At 48.8% G+C, this 27837-nt stretch overlaps 2 protein-coding genes across 9 annotated transcripts in view; one reads left to right on the forward strand and one right to left on the reverse strand.

Moving 5' to 3' along the window:
• The window catches only part of NGEF (neuronal guanine nucleotide exchange factor), a 102945-nt gene extending 95285 nt beyond the window's left edge, over nucleotides 1–7660 (reverse strand). Inside the window, exons 1-2 of one of the 2 annotated variants that reach the window (XM_026491681.4) lie at nucleotides 7413–7660; nucleotides 6632–6846 (exon numbers count right to left, since the gene is read on the reverse strand). The gene's annotated coding sequence lies outside the window, so the exon portion shown is untranslated. The remainder of the gene's footprint in view (nucleotides 1–6631; nucleotides 6847–7412) is intronic. The other variant, XM_026491683.4, reaches the window with a different exon arrangement.
• Nucleotides 7661–7711: 51 nt separating this feature from the next.
• Nucleotides 7712–27339, forward strand: NEU2 (neuraminidase 2). Of its 7 annotated transcripts, XM_048214469.2 has the most exons (6): nucleotides 7712–7813; nucleotides 9842–10100; nucleotides 13253–13330; nucleotides 17108–17411; nucleotides 21655–21859; nucleotides 23152–27339. In XM_048214469.2, exons 4-6 carry the CDS (start codon nucleotides 17191–17193, stop codon nucleotides 24088–24090), a joined length of 1365 nt encoding a protein of 454 aa, XP_048070426.1. In that variant the 5' UTR covers nucleotides 7712–7813; nucleotides 9842–10100; nucleotides 13253–13330; nucleotides 17108–17190; the 3' UTR covers nucleotides 24091–27339. The 7 variants fall into 7 exon arrangements, 6 of the variants coding, with proteins under 6 accessions (XP_048070426.1, XP_044236693.1, XP_057161652.1 ...); XM_044380758.3 differs by lacking the exon at nucleotides 17108–17411; XM_057305669.1 differs by lacking the exon at nucleotides 9842–10100.
• Nucleotides 27340–27837: the final 498 nt, after the last annotated feature.

Raw genomic sequence — 27837 nt, forward strand, 5'->3', positions numbered from 1 at the left:
GTCCAATGCTGGCCTCCCTTATTTGTGGTGTCTCTAGGCTGTCAACTGTCTGGATTAGGACACGAGGTTGGCCTGGTCAGCAGTGTCCTCGTGTTCTGGGAGGCTTCTGTGCACCCACACGTTGAGCACAGGTGCGTCTGCACTGGGCTAGGCCCCACAGAGCAGGTAGGAGGGAATTCCTTGACATCGCTCGTCATCCCAAACATGACTCCTCTGGCTTCTTTTTCCTTCTAGAAACTTCTCTCGTCTGTGCAGTGCTAGAAGCATTCCAAGTGCCTCTGCATGCCTCCTGGTGAGATCCTGTGATCTCCCCATAGGCCTGCAGGTGGGAGGAAGGTGACTCAGGCCCTGAGGAGGGTTTACCAAGGAGGTTAAGTAAACTGAGGTTTATTGAGTCATGTGCTGTCAAGATCAAGACCTGTAGTGTGTGCCTGGGCAGAGAGGGGACTAGAACAGCCAGGGAGAGCAGAATGTTGGAGGGATGTGGAAGGTGATACAGCTGTGAGCTAACAGGCAGAAAGGCTAGGATTTCTGTGGTGGTTTCGGTGAGTGAGTTATTCAAGAGGGAGGTATTTTTTATTTTTTTAAAGATTTTACCTATTTCTATATTTGAGAAAGAGAGAGAGAGAGAGAATGCATTCAAGCAGGGGGAGGGCAAAGGGAGAGGGGGAGAGAATCTCAAGCAGATTCCACACTGAGCACAGAGCCTGACATGGGGCTCAATCCCATGACCCTGAGATCATCGCCTGAGCCGAAATCAAGAGTCAGACACTTAACCCACTGAGCTACCCAGGTGCCCCAAGAGGGAGATTTAAAAAAAAAAAAAACAAAAACAACAGCAATAGTGGCAGAGAAGTTTAGGGGTATTGGTTTCTTTCAACTATCTCCCACCTAAAATATCCAGAGGATTGGGATAAATCTGGAGAGTCCCCTGTTCTCCTTCCAACTGCATGAGATTTGAACCAGTGGCTGTGAACTGATTTTTGGAAGCACATCAAACATCAAAAAATTAATAGTTACATAGTTTATGTACTTTAGAAAAATTCCAATTAGCACATCAAACCAGCAATTTCATAGGTATTAATGCTTAGAGTGAAAATAAGTAGCAAATTTAATTTAAAGCCAATCTATAGAAACTGTTAATAGCACCAGTGGTACATGAAATGTCAAAAATTATAAATGTGCAAAGTCAATGATCAACATTCCAGAAACGCTGAGTTGAAATTACCTGGATGAACCAGATACCACAGAATTCATTTCTCTTCCAAACTCAGGCTTTCTTTCCTCTCTATATGCCAGGGGTTCCCAGAACGTGGCTCACTTTGGACAGCAGCAATATCTGGGGGGTTTTAAGAAGTGCAGAATCTTGGGCTCTCCCCCAGAGAGCAGCCCTGGGCAGGCTGGGTGGTCATGGCGCCATGTTGTGACCAGCCCTCCAATTCTGACAAATCCTGCTCCAGCTCAGCCTTCTGAGCCTGAACCTCAGCGAAGCTGAAAGTCTCCTGGAACCGTGTGCGGGAGTGTGTGTTTGCGTATCTCTAGGGAGGTGGGGCTGTCCATGGCTTTCATCAGGCCCTAAGAGGGTGAAGGCCACTGCTCTCTAAGTTCCTGCCACCCCGTTTCTCTGCCACTTGTTGCTGTGTTCATGATTCCATGTGCTTTAACCATAAATGACCCAAACCTTGCCGGGCCATCAGCAGGGCACATCCAGTATGTGCAAAATGGCTGGTGGGTATCTGGGACCTTCCACACCAATGAGACCCTCGAGGACCCAGCTGGGGGCTGCCCAACCCCCAAATCACAGCAGCACTGGGCGCTATCTCCCCAGAGCCCAGATCTCTATGTGTTTCTGACCCTTCCTAAGTCTGTGCTCTCTGCCCAGCTTGGCTTCTCCTTTCATTCCTACTGACAGAACTCCGGCTGTGGCTTCTGGCTTAGAGTGACCTCTGGGTCTGTGCTGGTGTCCCACCTGGTGCCACCCCCCTGCTCCTCAGAGCTCTGTCCTCCAGAGCTCCTCCCTGGAGGGCTGGGCCCACTCGGTCTACAATGAAGTCCACAGAGACTTCTGTTCATCCACTGACCCCTCCTCTAAGAAGCAAATACTGAGCACCCACATGCCCGTGGTCCTGGAGTGATGGACAAGTGGGTCCGATGGTCACAGCACCTGACTACATGACAAGTTGAGATCTCCTCAGGCTACAGCTGGCCAACCCCCACTCCAAGCCCCACCTGGTGGGGTTCCCTGATCCCACAGAGGCTGGCGCTCACCACAGATGCTCATATCACAGGGTCAGGCCAGGATCTGCTTCTCCAACTTGGCCACTGCTTTGTGCCCACCCCCCTCAATGTAATCACCAGGGTCCTTATAAGAGGGAGGCAGGTGGGTCAGAGAGATTCGCAGGTGCTACCACTGCTGGCTTTGAAGATGGAAGAGGAGGCCACGAGGCAAGAAGAAAAGGGGCTCAGCTAACACCTTGGTTGTAGCCCAGTGAGACCTGTTTTGGACTCCTGTCTTCGAGCACTGGAAGATGAAGGGTCTGTGCTGTTTGAAGTCTCTAAGTGCGTGCTCACTGGTTACAGCAGCAACAATTAGCTAATATACTCTCCTTACAGATGGAGCCCTATGTCTATCATCCATCATTGATTTCCTCAAATTCTTTCCATGCCAGCAGTGATCAGACTTGTTTTTAAAAATTGGAGCACTGTGATTTTGCTGGGAAAAAATGCCTTCATTTATCAAGAAATATTCACTAGAGGGACATAATCATTGGGTCCAGTATGCAGACACCTTGGGCGGGTGTGCAGTCTCCCCAGCTGATGACGGGCAGACCTGAATAGCCCCATGCGGGGAAGGGAGCTCCCCAAAGCTGGCCAGGCTCACAGCGCTTGGAGCGGGTTGGATGAATTGGTCAGCGGATGCCAGTTCTCTTTACATTTGAGGGTTCTGTGTACACTTTCATGCTTTGTGCTCAACTCTCTGGGTGAACTGATAAATTCTCTACTGCTTGAAGTCAGCGTTTATCCTGGAAAAGATAATCTTTTTTTTTTTTTTTCCCCTCTAGGCCAATTGGGACAATAACAGGGAAAGCCAAGCCCTTTATATTCTTCATCTCATGGAACACCCAGGGCAATCCTAATGATCGTTACTATCCTCGTGCCGTTTCCAACATTTGTATGATGGAGGACATACAGGTTCAGAGAGGTTAACTGACTCAGCTCAGGTCACACAGCCAGCACGTGGCAGAGGCAGCCTGGCCCCGGCGGAGAGCATGATTTCTAAACTTGTCCTCACCACCTTGAATTTAGGACATTCTGACTTAAAGCAAACAGCCTTTCCTGAGAAAACAGCCTTAGAAGATTATAGACAATTCGGAAGGAGATCAAAAGTAGACAGTGCCCAAGCCTGGGGCCCTGCGGTTAGTAGATGCGTGCACTCTACCCGTGCTCCTTTATTTTGACAATTTCTGTGATATTTCTCCAATGAATACACAAATCAGCCATAACGATATTTTTCCAAACACAGCCTAGGTGGGTCTGTTTTTCTTAGATTGACCATCAAGATGGCTTGATCTTGACCCTGAGCTAGAATCTCTCCATGTCTCACCCTTGACTTGGAACCCAAGTTCGCCGACTGTGAGTGACTTTGATCCTGACTGAACAGGTTCCAAAGAGGCCAGAAACCCGTGGAAAGCACGTTCCAGAGAGCAGCTATGATATCTCAGGCACTTGGAAAAATTATCCGTGTGCCAGATGCTTTTTTACTCCGGAAACAGAAAACCTTAGAATCATTTTAAAGTTCAAAGCTAACTTCCTAAAAAGGAACTTAGAGAAAAGAAGGCTTTCCTCCAGTATTCAAGAATCCACCAAGGAATGTTTTTATCACTCAGATGAGAGGAAAAAAAAATCTTATAGATACGCTCACTTTCATGAGAGGATTTAGATATATAGAGCATCATGAAAAATAAAGCTCGTTAGTCGGGGTTTAATAAAGTTAAAATACTTGGAAGTTTTTTGTCCCATTAGTGGGATTTAATGGGAATCTGTTTGGGCTCAGGCACACTGAGTGAATCAGCTGTGAGTGAGAAATTGGGTTTTCCTAACCTACCTATTTGGACAGCGGTATGGGGGGTGGAGGGAGCTGAGGGTCTTGGGGAAGGGGCGGCGGTTGTCCATCCATCACGTCTCGCCCCTGCCGGCCCAGGGCAGGCGCACCGCACGCAAACACTGACTGGCTGGACGAGGTGCTAAGGAGTCAGCGTGCCAGGAGCTCAGTGCCGTGATGGACTGAAACCCTGACACAAGGAGGTCGTATAAACCTGATTGAGCAGTGCTTCCCGAGTCAACCCCAGGAAAAAACCCTTGCCACTTCCAGACAGGACCTGGGGGTCAAGGTCCTCAGGCCAGCTTGCCTTCCTCCCTTCTCCCAGCTGGTCCCTGCTCCAGAGGTTCCCAAGCTTCTCGGAGCCTTTGAAGGCATCATCCAAGCCGCTTGTTCTCTGGAGAACCTGTTCTAGAGGGTTTGTCTCTGGAGGAAACATACTCATTAAATAATAATGAATCAGCACCCCATTTTTAAACTCATCAAAGATGTAGCTAATAAATGGCCAGAGCTTCTAGCCGTGGGAGACGCCGGTCCTGGTGCATGAACCTCCAGCCAAAAGTGAAGGTGACCGAGGCAAAACCAGCTAGTGCTGGAGTCCAGGAGTGTGGGGTGAGTTCCCCGGGAGGCGGATTGGCCAGACAGACCTCCGCTGGGATCTCCATCAGGCTTTGGGGTCCAGGCATCGTGGGTTGCGGGCCACCTCCCTCTACCTTCCTTCTGCTCCAGTAATCCCGTCCCATCAGCAGCCTTTATACGGGCCACATGCTTCACCTGGTCCACGCCTCTGCCTCTTCCATCCCCGTGCCCTGCAGGGTCCCACTCTACCTGAGAACGCGCTCTCTGCGAAAGTGTGCTCTTGGAAGGACTTGGATCATTCGGATAGGGTAAGCGTGAAAAAATTACCTTATTTTCAAGTTAGAGAGCCTTACTTTATAATACATAAAACCATACGCATTAGTTCTCCTCTTATAAATAATTAAGAAGTGATGTAAGATTGTTTAATGATGCTTAGCTCAAAGACCTCCATGCAGGCCTCCTTGATACCCCTTTGGTGATCGCCTCCCCCCTTCATTCGAACACATGATTTTTTTTTTCCCTATCCCAAAGGCAAGGCCAGTGGAGGTACAAAGATTGAGAGGTGGCCTGACTCAGGTTCCCAGACATCTAATTAGCCACCTGAGCTCTTCTCCCAAAGAAACCCACTAAGGAATGTTCCAGGCAGATGCCCCCTCTTTAGTGCTCACTCTTTTGCCCTGACCCAGTGGGGTCTCCCAGGGACACTCAAGGACTGCTGCCAACAGGGAAAGGAGTGCAGGCTGCCAGTCTTCCTGTGGGCATTTCCTCTATGTCCAAAAGACCACAGCTCCAAAAGCGGGGGAAGGTGAACCCAAGGTGATGAGACAAAGAATTCCTCCTGAGGCCCAGCTGCTCTGCCCCAGCAGCTCCCCGAGACGCCAGGGGGAGCTCTGGAAAGCAACGGCCGACAGGCTCAGAGATACAACCCCGTGGCTCAGCCCACCAAAATGCCCTTGGTCCCACAGTCCATAACCATCCTTGGAGTGAGGAGGGTATTCTGTGCCCCCCTCACAGAGGGAGGGCCCCTAACCTGGCTTTGGGGTTCTGGTTCCCGTCTGCCACCCTGGTCCCATCTGTGCCCCGAGCCCCTCTGCGAAGCCTCACCTGCCCAAGCTGCTCGGCAATTGTTTGATGAAGGAATACAGGAAGGAATTGTGCCATTCTGTGGTGGTGCTGGGGGTGTCCTTACTTGGGGAGGCAACGGGCTCATGGAGGTGGAGAAAGGGCCCTGAGGTACACGATGTTGGTGTCAGGCTGCCAGGCCTGCGGCCTGCTAAGGCAGTGAGGCCCCAGGGCTGGGCTGTTAGAACTCGCGTGCTCTGAGCCTCTGGGCTCCTCTGTCTGCTGGTGGAAGCCCCCTGGGCTGCCCCACTGAGGCCAGAGAGGGCCCCCACAGGCAAGGGGGAGTTCTCTAAGCAATTGTCTCCCTCCATCTCTGGCCACGGGGAACAAGCTGTGGCCCCTGACTCCCACCGCCTTGCTGTCACCCTGCCTCTCCTGTGGGGGTCCTCTCTAAGGGTGGGGTTTGCAAGATATGAGACTTTGGACTCCAGGAAGGGGTGGGATTGAGTGTGGGGTTGGGGAGATGGTCTGTTGTCTGATTTCCCAGAAAGTTTAAGACACACATGGAGACACTGGTTCCTACCGCTGCCAGGCTGTGTGATGCCGAGGGCACCAGAGAAGGGGCAGGACTGAACACGGAAGAGGAACTCTGAGTGGGACATGGAAGAGGGGAGGGGAAGACAGAGGTGTGACAGGGGCTGGGACATTCCCACCAACGGTCTTACTGCCTTAACCTGAGCATTTTTCCAAAAGGCAAAACTGGGTGGGTCATTGGCAAAACACAGCAAAATGGTCACAAATCCGGGAGCCCCAAGTCCTAATTCAGCTTGTCCAGTGACTGTGCGAACATCCCAAATTTTAAATCAAAATAGAAAAGAAGAGCCTACCCACCACATTCCAAGAGCAGCGCGTCCCCCGACATGTGAGTCACTCCGTGCTTTGGCTTGATGCCAGGCAGGCGTATGCCTCTGGAAGGTTCAGAGGGGCTGGGCCTTTTGTCCTTTCGAGATGGGACCCCGAGGTGCCGGTGCAATAGGAGGGGGCAGCACAGCTGTGGGCTGTCACTCCAGGGCTGAGACGTCCGGTCCCCAGGTGTACTTCCTGGCCTGAGATTTGAGCCGTGCCACAGAGTAATCACGGTTTGTTTGGCACTTCACCGTTTACATATACAGTTTTTATTACGGCTGGAGCCATGGGCAGGTGACCTATGCGGTCACACAGGACTCCACGCTCAGAAGGGCCCCTCACTTGGTTTAAGACTGTGCTATTGCCATTCTTAATACTTTTAAAATTCTTCATTCTTGAAATTTGAACCAATTTCGAACAAACGGCCTCACATGTTCAGTTTGCATGGGGCCCAGCCAATGATATATCCAGTCCTGTGTGTTATCTCACTGGTCCCCATAGCCATGACATGAGAGGGGCCTGGAAGGGATCATTACCCCACTTCACAAATGGGAAAACTGAGTCCTGACAGAGAATGGTGAAGCCAAGACTAGACTCAGATCTCCACAATGAAATTCTCTCTCGGGGCTCTTTCTCAATGAATGGATGTGTGGTGGTCTCCTTTCCCTTCACACACCTGCCTGGGGTCTTTCCAATCCGGCCGCAACCCCCATTCCATCTCTTATTTCATCTTGTTTCAGTAAGAATAGTGAAACTGTGGGCTCACCTGCCAGTGAGGTGCTCCTGGGGGTTGGGCCCCCTGGACGATGCTTCTTCTCCTGTCTTCTGTCCTGTCCGGGACGCCCCCCCCCCCCCCCGAGAGCAGGTCGCCGTGTCCCCAGCAAGATCCGTGTGCCCTCCACCCCGTCCCAGAGAGCCTGCAGCCAAGTGCTTTGTCCTCTCCTAGGAAAGGCTCCCTGGGAAGCATTCCTGACCTTCAGACCCGTCTCGGCCCAGAGCTGGCCCCATGCCCATGAGAATCACTTCCTGCCTGGGTGTTTACCTTCCTGGGCCCCATAGGTCCAGCCAGGGTGGAGGCTGCGCACACCTGACCCAGAGGCCATGCAGGAGTCAAGGAGCCACCCATGGTCAAGGCCAGAAACAGCCGTTACCAAATCCTGGTGCAAGGTAACCCCGATGGTCCCTTGGCACACCTGATCCCTCATCCCTCAGCACTGGCCAGGGAGCCACACAGCATTCGACTCTGAGGCTTGGGAATGGGCTTGGGGTCCTCTAGGGTTCTATTCACTTCTTGCACCTTGCCATCATGCCTCAGCATGGTCACTTCCAGCTGTGGGACACCCGCTGCTTTGTGAGGGAGCTGCTCCATTACTATGATTATTATTATCACTAACAGCTACCTTCTATTCGGTGACAGGTACCGGGCTAAGTACTTTATTTAAGCACTTTATGTAATCGTTGCGTAATCTCTGTGAGCAGAGAATTATACCCATTTTAAAAATACAGGAACAGAGGCTCAGAGAAGTTGATCGTCTTGCCCAAGGTCACACAGCTAGTAAGTTGGGGATCCAAGATTCAAACTAGGCCAGTTTGTATTAGAACCTGGGTTCTTAACCACTACCATTATTTGCCATGTTTAATTGCCAGAATGTTCATTTTTATAAATGCAAATTAGCCATCATATTGGCTATCTCTTGGGGCGCCTGGGTGGCACAGTCGTTAAGCACCTGCCTTCGGCTCAGGGCGTGATCCCGGCGTTCTGGGATAGAGCCCCACATCAGGCTTCTCTGATAGAAGCCTGCTTCTTCCTCTCCCACTCCCCCTGCTTGTGTTCCCTCTCTTGCTGGCTGTCTCTCTCTGTCAAAATAAATAAATAAAATCTTAAAAAAAATATATTGGCAATCTCTTGCTGACCACAAATTAACCTCAGATGTGGTAGCTTGAAACAGCACACATTTGTCACTTCACAGTTTCTGTGGGTCAGGAATCAGGGCACGGCTTAGATGGGTGCTCTGCTCAGGGTCTCACATGGGATGTAGTCCAGGGTCTCCTTCCGTGCTTATGAGGTTGTTGGCAGCATTCAGTTCCTTGTGAGCTGTTGGACTGAGGGCTTCAATCCCTCTCTGACTGTTGGCCTGAGGCCACCACATGGGCCTCTATACTGTGTTACCTTGTCACCAGGAAGGTGGAAGTCACCTTCTTTTGTAGTCTACTCACAGAAGTAACAGCCCATCACTTTTGCTGCCTTCTTCTTGCTAGGAGAAAGTCGTCAGGTATGGCCTACACTCAAAGGTAGGGGATTACACAAAGGCACGAATGCCAGGAGGTAGGGATTGCTGAAGGCCATCTTTGAAGAGCTGTCTACCACAGCCACCTAATTGCCACAAAACATTGCTTTCAGTTTTGCCTCTGAAAGCCAGATAGAAGTAGTCTCTTATCCATCCGTCATCCATCCATCCATCCAACCATCCATCCATCCATCCATCCAACCATCCATCCATCCATCCATCCATCATCCATCCATCCATCCAACCATCCATCCATCCATCCATCCATCCATCATCCATCCATCCAACCATCCATCCATCCATCCGTCCATCCGTCCATCCGTCCATCCATCCATCCATCCGTCCATCCGTCCATCCGTCCATCCATCTGTCCATCCAACCATCCATCCATCCATCCATCCATCCATCATCCATCCATCCATCCATCCATCCGTCCATCCATCCATCCAAACATCCCTTTATTCACTTAACAAACATTTGAGCAGGACATTATAAGCCAGACCGCACATTAGGCTCAGAAGATACCAGAATAAATACAGTTATTCCCACTCACCCTCCTTGTCCCCCATCACCAAAGGCTCCCCATTGAACATCTGTATATACAAGTGTTGCAGGGAGCGTCCTCCGAGTAAGCTGTTCTTCAGGAGCATCTTCCCTTCAGCTGGTCCTCATACACTACAACTCTTCAACTCCTGTCCTCCTGCTCACTCTCCTTTCATTGTTGCACTCGTTTAAAGCCGGTATTTTAAGCAAGTCCTAAGTGCAGAGTGTTATGGTAGCTGGGGCATGCATGCATGTGTGTGCATGAGTGCATGTGTGTGCATGAGTGCATGTGTGTAGGGTTATATCTGATTTTCTTGGCATGCTTTCCCCCTTCCTCATTAGCAATTTTCTTGTCTTCCCTTAGTTCCCAAGGCAAGTGGGCCTGAAGTTTTTTGGAGACACCTCTCCTGCCACAACTACTCCAGCACCCACCTTAGAGCTGTGCTTGAAGTAAAGCAGACCGTTGGTGGGGTGCCTGGTAGAGTGAGAGCAGGGGCCAAGCAGGAACAGGTTCCACACTCCTGGATGGGCAGGGCCAGAGGAGAACAAGAGAAACATGGACTGCTGCCTTACCTGCCTATGGACCCCATCTCCTGACCTTGCTCCCCAGAGCCCAGGGCTGAGTGAGTGAGCGCTAAAGAGAGTTGATGGGGTCTGTGGGATTTACATCTTGAGGTGGCCAGTGGATATCTTGGGAGAGGAATGGTCAAATCTTTCATAGGGGAGACCATTTATTTCATATCTTTGGTGAGCACCTGGTAGGTATAGATACCGTGCTAGGCCCTATTGGTGCCACTGGGAACATCCCGAAGGTGAATCTAATTTCTTTTTTTCTCCTCTACTCCATCTCACTGCCTTGGAATAGCCCCCCAGCAGCTCTTACCCTGACTAGTGCAGCGTCCTCTAAACAGGTCTCCTGGCTCAATTGCTTCCAGTCCTTCCCACTCCATCCCACTCAGTATGCCATGTGAGTCTGCTAACAGCCCTGATCTTGTCACTTTCTTGCTCAAAAACATTTTATATAACCTCTGCGAACAGTTTCATGAGTATTGGTCTAGAAATGTTCTCTCTGTACCTAACCTCTCTCTCTCTCTCAATCTCTCTCTGTGTCTCACACACACATGCATGCGCACCCCCCCCCACACCCCTGTATTTTCCTTAGGTGGGGCCACAGCATGTATACACTGTTCTATGTTGTCTTGAAGATTTTCCGATTCTGCACACATTGGAGTCCTGCACTCTTTAATGATCATCTACTGTTGTGCTGTAAGAATATTCTGGGATGATACTGATGGCCATGGACTGAATGTTTGTGTCCCTCAAAATTCGTATGTTGAAAACTAATCCCTAAAGTAATGATATTAGGAGGTGGGGTCTGTGGAAGGTGATTAGGTTATGAGGGTTCTACCTATGAGGGACCTATAGAGTCTTACAAAAGATACCCCAGAGACCTCCCTTGCCCTTCCACTATGGCTGTCTATGAACAATAGAGGGCTTTCATCAGACAGTGAATTTGCCAGCGCCTTGATCTTGGACTTCCCAGCCTCCCCAACTGTGAGAAATAGATTTCTGTTGTTTTTAAGCCCCCCAGCCTATGATATTTTGTTCTAGGAGCCCAAATGGGTTAAGACACAGAGAAATCCCTTTCAAGACCTGGGATGTCCTTGACCAGAAGCTTTTGTGTTGTTTTCTGGGTGATAATTTTTGATAGCTCATTAATGGACTTAATAATCATAAAATAAGCATTTTAAAGTGATGATTATAAATATGCATTGGCAGGAATTGAATATTGAAGTGTAGTAAGTTTAATTCTTTACAAGAGAATTTCTTTTAAGATTATCTAGTAACTTTCTTTGTTGAGTTTGCTGTTGGGAGTGGGGAGAGGAGAAGAATTTCAATGTTTTAAATTTTAAAAAATTACAATTGTTATTTTAAAAATGCATTTGATTTTTTTTTAAGTGTGGGGCTTGAACTCATGACCCTGAGATCAAAACCTGAGCTGAGATCAAGAGTCAGATGCTTAACCGAATGAGCCACCAGGCAACCCCCAAAAAACATTTGAAATATATAAAGTCCTGATCAAGAAAAAAACTAAGCAGAAGCATGAATAATTACCGTGATATCTATTGGCCACCTCTGGGCCAGGCTCAGTTCTAAGCACTTTACACGAATTAGCTTGTTTAATCATTACTATGGTCTTATGATGAGAGAGCAAGGTATATAGAGGTTCAGTAGCTCTCCCAAGGTCACATGAAATTTCCTGAACACACAGAAATACTGATCTATCTCTCTCTCTCCAGGGTGCCATAATTCTATATCTACCCTGGTGAGCTAGTTTATTAGGGATTATACACACATGGCCAAAGGATATGTTTATTTTAGGTTCACAGCTATGGGGGAACAAGAATAAAAACTTGGGACCTGAACACAGCAGGAAGTTTGGAGAGGAATTATGGCTCAAAAGTAAAACAAATGTCCTAGGAAATAGGTAGAAAGAGAATCACCAATAAAAAAATAGAAAACAAGATGGGTTTGTACATGGGGGTCCAAGCTTTTGCTGCTCATGAAGCACAGAAACTCTAAGAAATTGAGGGAAAAAGTTGAGAAAGATTGAGGTAGAAACTACTATGGGGAGAAACGACTATCCGGGGCACTACTGGCGGCACCTCCACCACCACACCCTAAAGATTATTCCCAATGAGGATGAGCTCACACACGAAAATTATAAAATATTTGGGGAAGACCAATATGAAGGATATAAATGACTGTAAATGATTAAAATATTAGTATAACAAATCAAAACATTTGAGGAAGTCCAATATGAAGAAAAGCATCCCACAAAAATAGGATGTTGACGTATTAGGAGATAGAAACAATAGAATAATATAAAAAGACACATTTAAAAAATAAGTCTGTTTCAAGTGTTTAAAGAGGTAAAGCAGTAAAGTATATGAAACAAGAATAGGAAATTAATTTTAAAAATTAAGACCTTATTTTTTAGGACAGTTTTAGATTCATAGCAAAACTGAGAGGAAGGTACAGAGGTTTCTCATTTACCCCCTGCCCCAACCCATGCACAGCCTCCCCCACTAACAACGTCCCCACCAGAGTGGTACCTTGTTATAATAAATGAACCTACATCGATGTATCGTTATTACCCAGAGTCCGTAATTTACATTGGAGTTCACTCCTGGTGGGTTTGGATAAAGATATGACGGCATATATCCATTATGGTACATTACAGAGTATTTTCACTGTACTGAAAATCATTTGTGTTTCCCCTACTCACTTACCCCCCTCTATAACCTCCGGCAACCACTGATCTTTGTACTGTCTCCATTGTTCTGCCTTTTCCAGAATGTCATAGAGTTGAAGTCATACAGTATGGAACGTTTCAGATTGGTTCCTTTTACTTAGTAATACGCTCCTTGTCTTTTCGTAGCTTGATAGCTCATTTGTTTTTAGGGCTGAGGAAAATAATTTTTTTAAAAAAGTAGTTTCAAAGAACTCAATAGAAATTGTAGAAATAAAAAAAATGTTGCGTTAAAAACGACTTAGCTACAGGGTTGCCTGGCTGGCTTGGTCAGTAGAGTGTACAACCCTTGATCTTGGGGGTCATGCATTTGAGCCCCATGTTGGGTGTAGAGATTACTTAAAAATGAAATCTTTAAAAAATAAAAGCTTAGCTAGACACAACTTTAAATTTGGTCATTTGGGCAATATGTCTGTCTTCTCTGGCCTCTGTAGCTTATGTGCTTGTCTTTCTTACCCACAGAAATAATCAGCACTTGGAGCTCTGGGACCTCATCCACGATCTCTCTCCATCTCCTCCCCAAGGTAGTATGGATATTCAGTGAGTACTTTTGAAGAGTTAACCAATTGATCCCTTGGAGTCAAATAGGAGTTAAATTTGCATGCTCAATCAAGCCCATTTCTATAAGCTCTTTAGGCCCTTTTGAAACCATATATCCCCACTCAGTGATCTGGCCAGGATAGAGTTAATAGGTACCCTTAAGCCACATTTTAAAGCCTTTCATTGTATTACTTACCATTATTTTAAAAATAATACTTTTTTAAACTAATAATATTCATATGCACCTAGAGGAATACAAAGAAGTCAGTAAATACCACTTGTAATCACCACTAGTTAAAATTGGGGCATCTGGGTGGCACAGTCAGTGGTTAAGCATCTGACTCTTGGTTTCAGTTCAGGTAGTAATCTCAGGGTCATGAGGTTAAGCCCTACATTGGGCTCTGCACTCAGTGTGGAGTCTGCTTAAGATTCTCTCTCCCTGAGGAGCCTGGGTGGCTCAGTTGGTTGAGCCTCAGACTTTTTTTTTTTTTTTAAAGATTTTATTTATTTATTTGACAGAGGTAGAGACAGCCAGCGAGAGAGGGAACACAAGCAGGGGGAGTGGGAGAGGAAGAAGCAGGCTCATAGCAGAAGAGCCTGATGTGGGGCTCGATCCCGGAACGCCGGGATCACGCCCTGAGCCGAAGGCAGACGTTTAACGACTGCGCCACCCAGGCGCCCCGAGCCTCAGACTTTTGATTTCTGCTCGGGTCCTGATCTCAGGTTGGTGAGATCGAGCCCCCGAGATGGACTCCTCACTCAGCACAATCTGCTAGGGACTCTCTCTCTCTCCCCAAGAATAAATAAATAAATCTTGAAAAAAAAATTTTTTTTCCCTCCTTGGGCACTTGGGTAGCTCAGTCGGTTAAGTGTTGGACTCTTGGTTTCAGCTCAGGTCATGATCGCAGGGTTGTGAGATTGAGCCCTACACAGGGCTCTGCACTGAGCATGGAGCCTGCTTGGGATTCTCTCTCTCCCTCTCCCTCTGCCCCACCACCCCTTGCATGCTCTCTTTCTAAAAAAAAAATAATAATAATAAATTAAATAAATTGAAATTAATTTTGTTCCATGCCCTGTGCTAAGTTTTGGGGGTGTGGCAATGGATATTTTGATATAATTTTTGTTTATTTTATATAGATTTTTGAGTGTACAATATACACATTTACAAAAGTGGGATCCTACCTTGTATGCCATCATGTATCCTGCTTTTTTTTTTTTAAAGATTTTATTTATTTGAGAGAGAGAGAATGAGCAGTGAGGAGGGGCAGAGGGAGAGAGAGAGAGAGAGAGAGAGAGAAGCAGGCTCCCCACAGAGCAGGAAGCCCGTTGTGGGGCTCAGTCCGAGGACCTGGAGATCACGACCTGAGCTGAAGGCAGACGCTTAACTGACTGAGCCACCCAGGCGCCCCTGTATCCTGCTTTTTATACTTCAAACCATCCCAGCATTTTCTTGTGCATGATCTAGTCTTTGAAACATGATTTTCATTAATTGGTGCCTAATATTCCATTTTATGGATGGGTCACAATTTCTCTAACCAGCTACTACTGCTACTCTTAACACATTTTATTTTTTAAAGATTTATTTCTGTATTTGAGAGAGAGAGTGCATGAAAGAGCTTGGGGGGAAGGGGCAGAGGGAGAGGGAGAGTCTTAAGCAGACTCCACACCAAGTGTGGAGCCTGATGCAGGGCTCGATCTCATGACCCTGAGACTCCAACCTGAGCCAAAACCAAGAGTTGGACGCCTAACTAACTGCACCACCCAGGGGCCTATAACCCCCTTTGAAAAGCTCTTCTGTGACCCAGTGAGTTAGCTGGAAGATAAGAAGAATTTAGTAAAGGTATCAGCTTCAGGGTAATTCCCAGACCTCCCACCACGGGGTGTGGGTCAGAGCTGGGGGGTGGGGTTTACTGGGTCTCTCACATGGGCTGGCCTTCAGGTGGGGCTTTCAAAGAAAAATTCAGGGTCAGACCGTGACTGTTCCTCTGAGAACAGTGAGAGGGCTCTAGACCAGAGCAGGACAGGGAACCTAGAACCGACCATCCAGGGGACACTCCACTGTGAGGCACCCCCGGGGAGAGAGGTGCCAAGGTGTGTCCATACCTGCCTCTGAGCCACTGGATCCGTCTGGAGCTGATGGTCCTTTGAAAGGACTTTGTCCACTGGAAGGAAAGAGAACGAATGAGGAAGACCTCCCTCACCCCGGGGTCCTAGACGGTGACAGGGAGTGCACTTTGAGTGGAATTGGGCTGCCTTTTGATCTTTCCAGCTCATTCAGCTTCACCCACACTGTCTGGTGGTGGACTGTGGTAAGGTGGGTTACACAGGTGGTCCCCAATTTACGATGGTTCAACTTAGGATTTTTCAGCATTAAGAGGGTGTAAAAGCAATATACATTCAGTAAAAATCATCCATGGAGTTGGGAATTTGGATCTTGTCCTGGGCTAGCGATGTGCAGTCCACCCACTCTCGGGATCAGCAGCTCCCCGTCCGCCAGCGATCACCAGGGTCAACACCTGATACATGGACAAGCGTTCCGTGACCACACAGCCATTCTGTCTGTCCCTTTCAGCACAGTATTCAGTACATTACGTGAGATAATCAACAGTTTATTATAAAATAGGCTCTGTGTTAGATGATTAGCCCAACCTGCCGGGTATTGCCAGTGTTCTGAGAGCATTTAAAGCAGCTAGGCCAAGCTATGATGTGTGGTGCTTAGAGGTATTAATGCATTTTCAACTTAGGATATTTTCAATTTATGATGGGCTTTTTGGGATATAACGACATCGTAAGTCAAGGAAGCTCTGTATTTTCTGGCTGTGTGCTAGCCAATGTCTCATCCTCCTGGGAACGAACTCTGGCCTACAGAGCCTTAGGCTTGTTCTAGTGGGTGCAGAAGAAAAGGGCTCTGGGCCAGGTACTAGCATCTAGTGAGTCCCTGCCAAGTGCCAGATGCTGGGTTAAGAGATTTAGATGGGTTTATCTTGTATGATCTGGAATGTATGACATGGAAAGACCTTATTCATTCACTCTATTGATGAGCATGGATGGAGCACCAGTGATGTGCCAGAAACTGCTCTTGATACTGGGTCGTAGTAACAGATGAGGCGTATAGTCTCTGCTCTCATGCAGCTTGGAGTCACTGTGATATTTTTTCTCCCATTTTTTCAGAGGAGGAAACTGGTTTCTAAGAGGTCAAAAAAGTTGCCCCCCTTTCCCAGCTGGCCCTGACAGAGCCAGGAAAGGAGATGAGAGCAAGCCCTTGCTCTGGCCCTTCCCCCTCCACTTCCGGGTTGTGTCCCCCCCCACCCCCCGCCCCGCCCTGGGAAGCTTGTTCCCCGCTGTGCACACGTTTTGCTTGATGCATCCATTTGAGAAGCAAGCTTGACTCAGGCTGCCCATGGCTCGTTCTGATTCACTATGACTGTACAGAGAGCTGGACAGACTTCCTTCTGGTTAATGAGTACGAGCGTCCTAACTGGGCTAAGGCTGGGCTTGTATACTGGCATCACCCTGGAGCGTGTTGGCACATGAGTGGGTGGCAGAAGTCGGGACCTCCCTGTGATGTATATAGGCACTGGCCCCATAGAGGACGGCCTTGAGACTCGAGGCTAGCCCGGAGGAATGCAGGAGCGCCACTGTTCTTCTAGAAGCTGGGTTCCCACTGCGTCTGCCCCACACCCTGACTTCCCACCCAGGCGCCAGGATCCCACTTGGAACACTCTCCCTGACGAGCAGCTTCTCTTGGAATTGACCCACCTGTTCCTTTGTTAACAGAAACAAGAGCTCTTCTGTGCGAGGTAATTATGAAGTGATGGAGCAATACTGGGAATGTCTTAGACACGACGGTTCTAAAGAGCATGACAGCTGATCACCCTCAATGCCCTGTTAGGGCACCCACTCTCTTCTCGGGGTGCCCAGAGTACCTGCTGGACGGGGAAGGCTGCAGAGAAGGGTCTCGTTGTTCAGCTCAGGAAAACTCCTCATTCTGCCCTCACGTTATAGCTGGTCTGAACTTCCAGGAGGCAGATCCGTGGTCGTGGACTGTCATGGGGATCAAGAAAGCTCCTCGCAGCCTGGGGTAGGAATCCCCGCAAAGTGCTGGGCCCTAGCTGAGTTGTTGAACCCATTGGAAATAGGGTTTTCTTGGGAAAAGAAGTTGCCCAAGCTTCAGGCTTGTTGACCCACACGCTTGCTTTGCTGCTCTTTGGAGAGACAGCATTTCAACGTGGTAGCCAACAGGCAAACGTTCTACCCAACACTAACCCAAGAACAAGGGGTGTTTCTCTCAGAAGAGCTGCAAAGTGGGCCTCTTTCTCCCCTTTCCCAAATGATTGGTTCTCACTTATTATTATAGGCTCCTGAGGGCAGGGACCAGGGCTTATCTGTTTATCTGTTTCCTGGCACGTAACAGGTGCTTATGCAAATCTGTGAATTGCCAAAGCATCTTCCTAAAGTGGGCACGTGGAGGCCTTGGGATTTGCAAGGTGCCCATAAGGTTGTGTTCCTAGCAGGAGAGAGAGAAGGCAGGCAGGACCACTTGTCTTTTCTGATCTGAGTCTCAGCTGTGGGTCCTGTGGCGGGAGAGCCCCGTGGTTAGGGGTGTGGGTTCTGGAATTTGGCAGCTCCGGGCTCACACCGACCCACCTCCACCACCCACTCATGCGGTACCTTCCTTCCTCCCTGACCCACTTCTCAGTTTCCCCACATCCAAGATGGCAGCGCTGCAGCCAGCCTCGTGGGCTGGGCGGGGAGAAGTGAGCTTCCTTGTGTAAGATGCTTTGCTCTGGGCCTGGGCCCCACAAGACCACAATCCATGGCAGCCGCTGGTCACCTTAGGAGGGACCATCTGAAACTGCTGCTAGTCAGCCATTTTTGACCTACAAAATGGTGGTTTCTCATAGTTCAACTTGACATTGTCACCCCACTAACTGTGTGGAAGCTGGCGCCCAAGGTGAGCTTGTGCTGAGGCCCCTGCCCACCCCTCCCCCAAGGAGTCAGCCCCACTGGAGACAGAGGCGCACCTGCACAGTCACCCCCTACAGCTCCCTTCTTGCTAGGTGGGGAGACAGAAACCAGGGATGCAGGTTCTTGGCCAAAGATACACAAAAAGGGGACCTAGGACTGGAACCTGATTTTTTGACTCCTAATTCAGTTCTCTTCCCTCTGTGTTGGTCTCAAGCCACTGCTGTGGTGGGAGCCAGGGCTGGGTGCAGATGGGTCAGCTTCCTGCACGGGGTGCTAAAGCACCACCAGAAATGTAACGAGGTGCAGGAAGATGGCATTTTCCAGAACTCCTCCCCGAGGCAATATAGCAGGGCGTTAAAAGTGTCTTGAGTCCCAGCTCTGACACTTCAGTGTTAGTGAGCTCAGTTTCCTCATCCATACCATGGGATAAAAGTAGTGTCTATTTCGTGGGGGTGGCGTGGGTATCAAATGAAAGCGTATTTGTCATTTGTATTGTAAACATTAACAGGTATAAATACAATTTACAAAAAAAAAAATTAGAAATATAGTAGAGCCCTTAAAAGAGTGCCGGCCCTTCATAAAGGCCATGTAAGTGTTGCTGTGATGATTGGGAAGACCTTCGGGGACGGTGTTGTCAGCAGGCGTGCCAGTTTGGGCTGGTGCTACGTTGCTGAGAATAGAGAGGAGCCCTTGAGTTCATGCAGAGCTTCCTTTTCCTCCACACCTGCCCTCCTGTGCTCACTTTGGCTCTACATACACATGGGACAGATACTTAGACAAGCAGCCTGTGTGGGACTGGGTTAGCACGTGTCCACAGCCTCCCCCTGCATGCCACCCTCTCTTCCACAGGGGCACGGCTCTCGGCCCCGCAGGTTTTCAGAGGGCAGGGCTAAGGCCATCCCTGCCAAGTGCTCAGACAGGTCCTGGTCCTAGTGAGCACTCTTTGTACTTGGCTATACATTTAACTCTCCATCCCCACTAGAACACAAACCCCCCAAGTCCAGGGACCTTTCTTTTATTCACAAAGCATCCCGAGTTTCTAGAATGATGCAGAGCACGAGGTAGGAACACAATAAACATTTACTACATGAATGACTGCATTTGCCCCCACCCTAAAGGAGAGCAGGGTCTCAGGAGGGAATTTGGAAAACAGCGACAGACACTATGGAAGTCAATTCCGGATACTTTAAGCTGGGCATTCCCCGCTCCTCCCTAATTTGCCCTCCAAATTCTGTTAAGTTTGCTGCTTGCCCGGCTCCTCTTTCAATCATTCTGTCTCTGCTTCATCCAGGCTTTTATTTTATCTCATCTGGGAGCTTGCAACAGATTCATCTTTTGCCTGCCCCCCTCTTCCCTGGAGCCAAAAGAGGGACTTCCTAAAAAATAAATCAGGTTAGACCATTCCCTTGCCTAAACAAATTTGCCATCTTCCCATTGCCTCCAGGCTGACATCCATGTCATGATGGCCGAGGAGCACAGGCTCACCAGTGTTAGTCATCCGGAAATGCAAATCAAAACCCCAGCGAGATGCCACTTCAACCCCGGTAGGATGGCTGTTATCAAAAAGACACAATACACAGGGTGGATGCAGAGAGATTGGAACCTTTCTACATGGCTGGCGAGAATGTAAAATGTTGCCGCTGATGTAGAAAACAGTCTGGCAGCTCCTCAGAACGTTAAACATGGAAGTACCACAGAACCCAGCAACTCCGCTCCCAGATAAATACCTAAGAGCTTAAATAAACCCTTGATCAGTTTTCTAGGGAACACTGTTAAACTGCCTCTTTCTCCCCCATTTCATTTTTATTTGTAATCATACTTGATTCTTCCCCATTACATTTCATAACAAAGTTTCACCCTCGCTGCCGTTGTGTCTACTAACCTCTGCGTCCTTGGGTTCCAGTTAGTGGGTCTAGATCTTGCCATGAAGACTTAGTCCTTCCATCCACGTTGAGGCAATCACACATTTTTACCTTGTGCAGCAATTACCCTTCTTCGTTGTGTTTTGTCATATTGGCCTAACAATAATATTTATTATGGATTGAATAAAATACTGATAGATTGCACTCATTTCTCCAAAATGTTAAATTAAGTTTTAAATAGATAATACATGTCCACGGTAGGAAAAGATGCAAGAAGGAGAAAGGGTATACAGAGGAGAGGCTGTGTGCCTCTTAGTGCTCGCCCCGCTTTCTACTTCCCCTCCCCACCAAAGGCCTATTGCACGTGGGGCTCCCCAGGAAGCAGGCTCTGGAACCAGGACAGGACAGTTGATGGGGGCACCTCCTGCGGGTCAGCTCAGTGGGAGCGAGGGCAAGGCAGTAGGCCCGGGCAGAGGGAGTCTCTGGCAAGCCTCAGCTGAGCCCATGGGAGCCCTGGAGCTGGGCCGGCCCTGCAGAGCATCCCAGGAGGGGCAAGGGAGCCAGGCCTTTCTGTTCTGGGCAGGCTGGTCATCAGAGGCAGCCCTTCCTTGGGTACGACCTCGGTTATTTCAGCTGATGTCAGTCCTGTCCCTCCTCCTCAGAGCTGACAGCTGAGAACCCATCTGCTCTGCAGCCAGCACTCCCTGAAGTGGGAACCAGGTGGCCCAGCACGGAGACCACTGTCATCCACAGTCCCCAAGTCATCTCCAGCTGTCCCTACCCTTTTTGGTCAAATACTTATTTTTTATTTTTATTTTCTTATAGTCCGGAATACCCTTCCAGCCCGTGTGAGCTGTTAGGAGCCCCTCTTTTCCATTCCCAACACCCCCTCCCTGCCCCAGGGGTGGAGCCCACATGGTGGGTGCCGCTGGGTCTTAGCTCCAGGCAGCCTGGGGAGGAAAGCCTTGAGAATCAAGGCCTTTTTTTCCCCACCTTTTTTTCTTTTTTCTAAGGCAACTTTCTAGGGCTCTGCAGTTATAAAAAAAAAAAAACCCTCCCATGTGTCATTTTCTGGCAGTTGGACAGCTGCAGAGCACCGCTCGGCAAGCGCGCCTTTCCTACCCAAGGTTTAGCATTTGATTGATGACTTGGGTTTGGAAAAAGCAGTTGAAGGTTATCACAAATCTGTCGTAAGAAGGTTTATTAATTTATAATAAGAATACAGCACAAAATACTCTTTTCCAAATACCTTCTCTCCAGCGTCCCACGGACAGACTGCTGCCAAACTCCCTGGGAGGCCTGTGAACAATTGGTAGACAGGCTCTTGGAATGTAATAGAAGGGGATGAACCCCATGTGGTGAGAGGACAGGCCACCCCAACAATGGGTGGCTTGCCTGTGGGGTGAGCAGCACCTGCCTGGGAGAAAGGCTGTGGCCCCATCTCAGGTTGTGACTGCAAGAGACTCATGTTCTTATCCTGTGCCCACCTCCAAGCCCCATGGCATCCTGCCCTGTCCTGCAGAAGGAGAGGGTGTTCCAGTCAGGAGACCGTGCCTACAGAATCCCCGCTCTGCTCTACCTGCCTCAGCAGAAGACTCTGCTGGCCTTCGCAGAAAAGCGGATGAGCAAAAAGGACGAGCACGCAGAGCTGATTGTACTGCGCAGAGGAAGCTATGATGCATCCACCCACCGTGTCCAGGTAAGGTAGGGTGAGGCTACAAGGGCTCCTCTGGGAGTACAGGACCCATTCCATCCTTAGATGGCTGAGGTCTAGAAAACAGAGGCACAAGACACACTGAATCCAAAGAGGGACCCAGAGACCTATCAGGGATGGGGCAGAGAAGGTGTCCCCAGGTGATCACCTAGAACTCACATGGGATCACTGTGAACAAGTCCAGTTGGCCTGGCTGCATCTGCTTTATTGCATGATGGGACAAGTCAGTCAGGAGACTGATGTTTGGAAAGCTTCCTACATCCCTGAAAACCTAAGGGAGGAGAAGTTTAGTATCACACAATGGGGGAGGGGTTGTATCCTTTTAGTAAAATTAACCTACGGAGCAGGGTGAAGGCTGGAATGATTGTTTGTGTCTTGAGGTTCCAGCATGTAGACCAAGTAGTTAATTTTGATGAAGACATCCAAGGCTGGCTTGTCACATTTGAAGGGCTTAATATTATCATTACCTTGTGGTAATTATTACACGGTAGCTATCCAGAGCATCAGGTTTGAAGCAGATGGATTGAGGTCAAGTACTGGTTCCATCAGTTACCAGAGGTATGGTGTTGGGCAACTTATCTACCCCTTCTAAGCCTCTCATTCTCCAGGCATGAGACGGAGCTAGTAACACCTGTCCCCCAGGAATTAGGGGTTAGCATTAGATGAGGCAACAGACGTCCTGCGCTTGGCACAGTATCTACCTCTAGAATCATCCATCAGTGGAGAGCTATTAATGGATGGGGATAGACTACAGAGCTGCAGTATGTATGACTCAGACTCAGGGACTGTGGAAACTCAGTGTGAGTCCTTGGTGTGGTGGTGCTGCCCCTGCTCGGCTGCATTAATAGACTAAGATGTGTAGAAATGGGAGGTGATTGTCTTTGTCTGCCCCGCACTGGTCAGACTGTTGTAATTACTCCAGGGCTTTACTTGTCAAGATTGGGAAGCTGGACTGGGCTGGTAGGTCGAGGAACCAGGATGAAGCTGGCAACGGCTCGTGTCTGAGACATCCTTGGATGCTGGGGTCCAGCCCACGGGAGGTGCCCTGTAATGTATGTTGCTCTTGAAATGAAGAGGGCGCTGCCTCGGAGGGAGTGAGGGGGTCCTGGCTCCCACCGCTCGGCGGAGGCGTTTTACAGATGAATGAGTGCTGCATGGACAGCTCTTTTTGGTGATCTTTGATTTTTACCTTCCCCACACTGCAGTTCCTGGCACTGGCACTGGCATCGGCCATTTTAAAGTTGTTCTTCTCCTCCTTTCTGTCCCCTCACATTCAGTGGCATGCTCAGGAGGTGGTGGCCCAAGCCCAGCTGGAGGGCCACCGGTCCATGAACCCGAGCCCCTTGTACGACGAGAAAACGGGAACCCTCTTCCTCTTCTTCATTGCCATCCCCGGGCAGGTCTCCGAGCACCACCAGCTCCACACCAGGGTCAACGTGACACGGCTGTGCCAGGTCACCAGCACGGACCACGGGAGGTCCTGGAGCCCGGCCAGAGACCTCACCGGCCCTGCCATCGGCGCAGCCCACAAGGAATGGGCCACTTTTGCGGTGGGTCCGGGGCACTGTCTACAGCTGCACAACAAGACCCAGAGTCTGGTGGTGCCCGCCTACGCTTACCGGAACCTTCACTCCCTCCAGGGGCCTTCCCCATTTGCCTTCTGTTTCGTCAGCCATGACCACGGGCACACATGGAAGAGAGGGAACTTTGTGGCCCAGGACACCCTGGAGTGCCAAGTGGCTGAAGTAGGGGGTGCGAGGCAGAGGGTGGTGTATCTGAATGCTAGAAGCCCCCTCAGAGCCCGGGTCCAGGCTGAGAGCACCAACGAGGGGCTCGACTTCCAGGAGACCCAAACAGTGAGGAAGCTCGTGGAGCCTCCCCACGGCTGCCACGGGAGTGTCATCAGTTTTCCCAACCCCCGTGAGGGCTCAGGAGCCTCAGACAAATGGCTGCTCTACACTCACCCGACTGACCCCCAGGAGAGGGCTGACCTGGGGGTGTACCTCAACAAGCGGCTCCCGGGCCCCGAGGCCTGGTCGGAGCCCGCTCTGCTGGCCACGGGCAGCTGCGCCTACTCAGACCTCCAGAGCATGGGCGTCGGCCCTGATGGCTCACCCCAGTTCGGGTGTCTGTATGAATCGGATAATTACGAAGAGGTCGTCTTCCTCATGTTCACCCTGAAACAAGCCTTCCCAGCTGAATTTTTGTCTCAATGAGCCGGTCGTGTGCCATCCTGAGTGAGCCCTTTGGAGGCCAGCTCTCGGTTCCCGTCACCCAGAGCGTGCGGAACATCTGCCCCCTGGCTCTTTTCCTCCTTTGATGTTTCAGTCCTTCTAAGGGATTCAGCGTTCAGCCCAGAAGTGGAAGGAACCTGGCTTCCCACAGCCCCTCAACGGGGAAGGTGTGGAGGGCTGTCGCTCTGCATGGCTCAGCCTGCCTGCCCCGACCCCAGCTTTTGTGCAGGTCTTGATAAATGATGGAGTCCAGCCCATTTCTTCTTGGTAAATGCTCATCATGTTCCTGGGGAAAGGCTGAGACAAAGATGTAAATTAGCAGAGGGGTTTGTGTGTGCGTCTGCGTGCACGTGCACGTGTGTTCTCAGTGATGCTTTAGAGGAGACAGCATGGGAGACAGCTTTGCAGGGAGGTAAGGCAGGTCTAGCAAAATTAAGCTAATCTAAGTCATTGTGTTAGTTTCCCAGGGCTGCCGTAACCAATCAATACAAACTTGGTGGCTTAAAACAACAGAAATTTATTCTCTGATGATTCTGGAGGCAGGAAGTCCAAAATCGAGGTGTCGGCAGGACTGTACTCCTTCCGAAGGCCCTAGGGGAGAACCCTTCCTTGCCCTTCCAGCGTCTGGTGGCCGCAGGCATTCCTCAGCTCATGGCTACCTACCTCCCTTTAATGTCTCTGTCTTTGAGTGGCTTTCTCCCCTTCTCCTGTGTTTTCTCTTCTGTCTCTTATAAGACACCTGCCATTGGATTTCCATCACATCCAGATAACCTAGGATAGTCCTCCACTCAATTATAGTTGCAAAGATTCTTTTCTAAATAATGTCACATTCACCAATTCTGAGGGTTAGGATGTGGATTTATCTTTTGGAGCCACCGTTCAACCCATTACGGGCATCAGAAGTGATTTTGGTACAGGTGATGTGGCTAAAGGTAGGAATGAAATTCAGATGAATCAGATAATTCAGAAGAATGAAGGGGGTAGGAGGGGCTGGGCTGTTGGATGTGCATCTGTGGCCCAGAGCTGCTCTGGGATATCCAGTCCTTGTGGTGACAGGGATGCCACCATGTGCAGATGAAGAGAGAGGGGCGAGGGTCCTGTGGTTGTGTAGTCCTTGCCACATAGAAAGAGTAGGGAGAAGGACACTCCCCGGTTGTCATGAGGGTGATAACTGGGCAGAGGGGTATGACACTTCTCTGACCTCTGGGGTCTTCAGGGGCCTTTGTCATATATCCCCGTGGAAGAGTGGACTTGCCCTCCGTCCCCATCAGAGCCCCTCCTACCAACTGGATCAATCTAATAGTTTGATGTCAGCAATCAACGATGACAGTTATGGGTCCTTGCAATTGAGCCATGTTTCCAGGTGGCCAGGCAGTGGTTAAATGGAATTTTCACAGTGTAAGGAGCTGGAGGTGTGGCTTTTGTTCTGGGTGTGTTTCCTGGCACTGACCTCCTATCTGTGTGCAACCTCTCTGTGTGGGGTTTTATGAAATCCAGCTGGAAGGATGAGGAGGTGGGGCCTGGTAATTGCTGGGGTGGAAAGTAAGCCCCACAGCCTTGGGGATGCCCCCTGCTGTCTTCTAAACTCTGCAAAGTTAGCTGTGCAGAGGCCAGAGGCCCAGCCAGGAGAGTGAGGACAAGGGCACATAGGCCAGGGGCAGCACACTGTCAGGAGGTTTAGAGGTGAGGGGGTAGGATAGTATATGATGCAAATGGGGACACTTTAGAAAGTGAAAGGAGGATGCTATCGATAATTATACCAAGACAATGGGCATCACCCAGGACTGTCCCAGGCAAACTGAGCGCTTTTAAGAGAGAAAGACCCACTGAGGATTGTATCAGGAGCTGGCCTCTGCTAACTACCCTGGGAGAGTCAATCAATTAAGGGTCTTGATGTGAGTTAGGAATAGGATAAGACACCTGGACACTGCCAAGTTCAGAACATTATTCTCTTAGACTCTCTCCGTTCACAGAGGTCAGTGGGTCTCAATTCTAACTGCTCATTAGAATTCCCTGGGGAGCTTTTACACCATGATGATGCCTGGGCTCCACCTGTGACCCAGAATCAGATTCAGAATCTCTGGTGGTGCACCCAAGGATGAATTTTTTTTTTTCCAAAATCTCCTCAAGTTATTCTAGTGAGCATAAGGATCAAGAAGTGCTGGTACAGATAATCTCTAAAGTTCCTTCTACTTCTAAATGTATACAAATATCAAAATCTTGCGATTTGAATGAAAAAAGCAACAGTTGAAAAATGCCACTACTCATTGAAAAATGCCACTAAGAGAGTGAAAGGAAAAGCCATAGATGGGGAGAAGATATTTGTAACACTTATATGTGACAACGGACTTGCACCCAGAATATATAAAGAACTCCTACAAGCCAATAAGAAAAAGACAATCCAATAAAAATGGGCAAACGGCTTGAACAGGCACTTCACAAAAGAGGATATCATAAAGGCTGCTAAACACATGGTCATCAGAGAAATGCAAATTAAAACCATGAGATACCCACTGGAATGATTACAGTTAAAAAGACTGACAACAGCAAGTATTGGTAAGGATGTGAAGCAACCAGAACCCTCATGCATTTCTGGAGGAAGTGTAACTGGTATGACCACTTCGGAAAGCTGTTTGGTAGTATCTACTAAAACTGAACGTGCAAATATTCTATGACCCAGCTCTTCCACTCTGCAGTATGCATCTAAGAGAAATGAATGCATTTGGCTGCCAAAGACATGTATAACAATGTTCATGACAACTTCATTCCTAAGAATCCCGGAGTGGAAACTATCCAAATGTCAGTCGAAAACAGAATGGATATCTGAACTGGGCAATATTCACACAGTGGAATATTTCACAATAATAAAAGAATGAACTACTACTACACACAATAGCATGGATGGTTTTCCAGACATTATATATTGAATGAAAGAAGCCAGATCCAAGACTACCTACCTGATGACTCTGTTTATATAAAGTTCAAGAACAGGCAAGACAAATCTATGGTGTGTAAGTCAGGAAAGTGGCTATTTCTGGTGGAGGAGAGCTGTCCACGGAGAGCTAGAAGGAATCTTCTGGGTGCTGGAAACATTCTGTTGTTTGACCTGGTGCTGGTTAGGAGGGCAAATCCATACATGAAAATTCAATAGCCTGTACACACAAGATTTGTGTACCTTACCGTATGTACACCATACCATGATGAAAAATAAAAGTTGGACTGAATAGTAAATTTGCTAGTTAGACCTCCAAATCAGTATATTACAATGGGTTGTAAAACTTTGGAACTGAATTTTTGTAATCAATTTTTGGGGAAGAATCATTTTAGATTTATAGAAAAGTTGCAAAGATAGTATGGAGTGTTCCCGTATATCCTACACCCAGTTTCCCCTAATGTTAGCGTCTTATGTAACTGTGGTACCAAGAGATTAACATCGGTACACTACTATTAACTAAACTCTAGACTCTATTCGAATTTTACCAGTGTTTCTACTAATGTCCTTGTACTGTTCTAGGATCCAATCCAGGATACATTTAGTACATTTAGTGGAACTAAATTTTTACTACACTTTGTGTCCATGGAGACACACACATACCCACAGATTGACACTGTTCCAGCAGCCCCTCTGTTCGCCTCGTGAGGCCTGGGAGACAAGAGGGCATGGGGCACGTCCAGGGTGGTCGCCTCAGAAGGCCCAGAGCCTGGCTCTGCAAAGAGGGCAGGCAGGGT

The sequence above is a fragment of the Ursus arctos genome, unplaced genomic scaffold (genome assembly GCF_023065955.2).
Source record: "Ursus arctos isolate Adak ecotype North America unplaced genomic scaffold, UrsArc2.0 scaffold_1, whole genome shotgun sequence".
Taxonomy (NCBI): domain Eukaryota; kingdom Metazoa; phylum Chordata; class Mammalia; order Carnivora; family Ursidae; genus Ursus; species Ursus arctos.

What these genes read in the sequence shown, in the direction of transcription:
- NEU2 (XM_048214469.2), top strand. Translation starts at nt 17,191, where the DNA reads ATGACAGCTGATCACCCTCAATGCCCTGTTAGGGCACCCACTCTCTTC. An exon ending in AAAGCTCCTCGCAGCCTGGG is followed by an intron (nt 17,412 to 21,654) that starts GTAGGAATCCCC and finishes CCCACCTCCAAG; the next exon opens with CCCCATGGCATCCTGCCCTG. An exon ending in CATCCACCCACCGTGTCCAG is followed by an intron (nt 21,860 to 23,151) that starts GTAAGGTAGGGT and finishes CCTCACATTCAG; the next exon opens with TGGCATGCTCAGGAGGTGGT.